Source organism: Elephantulus edwardii, unplaced genomic scaffold (genome assembly GCF_000299155.1).
Source record: "Elephantulus edwardii isolate Elephantulus edwardi_28Jun2011 unplaced genomic scaffold, EleEdw1.0 scaffold00076, whole genome shotgun sequence".
Lineage (NCBI taxonomy): Eukaryota > Metazoa > Chordata > Mammalia > Macroscelidea > Macroscelididae > Elephantulus > Elephantulus edwardii.
The window spans coordinates 705373-706517 of record NW_006399826.1 but is presented as its reverse complement, the minus strand read 5'-3'; the positions used below and the strand labels follow the sequence as shown (position 1 = coordinate 706517).

Genomic DNA, 1145 nt, shown 5'->3' with positions numbered 1-1145 from the left:
CCCCTTGTTAACCCTCTCTAGGACGAATCTGTTTGTTTTTCTAGCAGTCCATGGTACCCTCAATACCCTTCTCTAGCACCACAGCTCAAAGGCATCAATTCTCCTTCTATCCTCCTTAGTCATTGTCCAACTCTCTGATGTATAACAAGTGAAAGCAAAGACCATAGCCTGTATCAGACGCACCTTAGTCGCCAGAGAGACACCATTACTCTTCAGTACTTTGGAGAGGTCCCTAAGAGCAGACTTTCCCATCGCAATACGTCTTTTAATATCCTGGCTACTGGTGCCAAGAATGAACTAAAGCGTAGTTTTATTTTTATTATTCCTAAATTTTCCACGTTTGTAATTTCATAATGCTTCTGTTTCTTTCCTAGATAGGCACTTATGGATTGTGTTTGTTTCTCTCTTCTGAACAGAATGAATCTTCAAATTTGATACAGCACATCTTCGCTTTCTTCCAGTCTTTACCAGATGGACTGTGTGAAGAGAATGATGGTTAAGCAAACAACCAATGTATCTTGGAAGCTGAAAATAAAAGACAAGTAAAGTCACACAGTTCAGATAACAGTGTAATTGGACATTCACCTGTTTGCCATTTCACACTTCCATGGACGGAAAAACTCACTCACCTCCCAGCATGCTTTGCTACTCTTTTACTTACAGCAAATCCATAACAATGAAACAGGTGACTTTCATGCTGCTGTCAGGAACGATCTAATTTCAGCTCTGGGTGACTGATTGCAATTGGCTTTGCCTCATCTGATAATTAATCTATGTCACCATTAATTGGAAGAGAGAATAATTACTGGCGGTGTTGACAGTGACTGCGCACTTCCCCAGATTTCCCCATCGTGTTGGCCCAAATAAAGGCTTTGCGATTCAGTACTTAAAGTTTGTGTAAACTGTAACAATACCTATGCCCATGTGACACTTTCAGACACTCTGCCTAATGTACTTTTGTTTTTGTGTTTACCAATCTTTTTTCGCTCCCTGAGAGCTGTCTCTCTCAATCACTCCTCAATGTTCTATCTTAATTTTGTGGAAGTTTAAAGTTTTCAATGAGCTGGAGATGAATGATTAATGAATAAATTTAAATGCTTCATTTTGTCCATGGATCATTAGTCAAGTCCTTTGTGGTAAGGACC

The 1145-nt window shown here is 39.7% G+C and overlaps 1 protein-coding gene across 1 annotated transcript in view; it reads left to right on the top strand.

The window, feature by feature from the left end:
- The window catches only part of LOC102860234 (coiled-coil domain-containing protein 178-like), a 378081-nt gene extending 377581 nt beyond the window's left edge, over positions 1-500 (top strand). Inside the window, exon 8 of the mRNA XM_006889222.1 lies at positions 417-500. Coding sequence (XP_006889284.1) covers positions 417-500 — 84 coding nt within the window. The remainder of the gene's footprint in view (positions 1-416) is intronic.
- The last annotated feature ends 645 nt before the right edge of the window (positions 501-1145 follow it).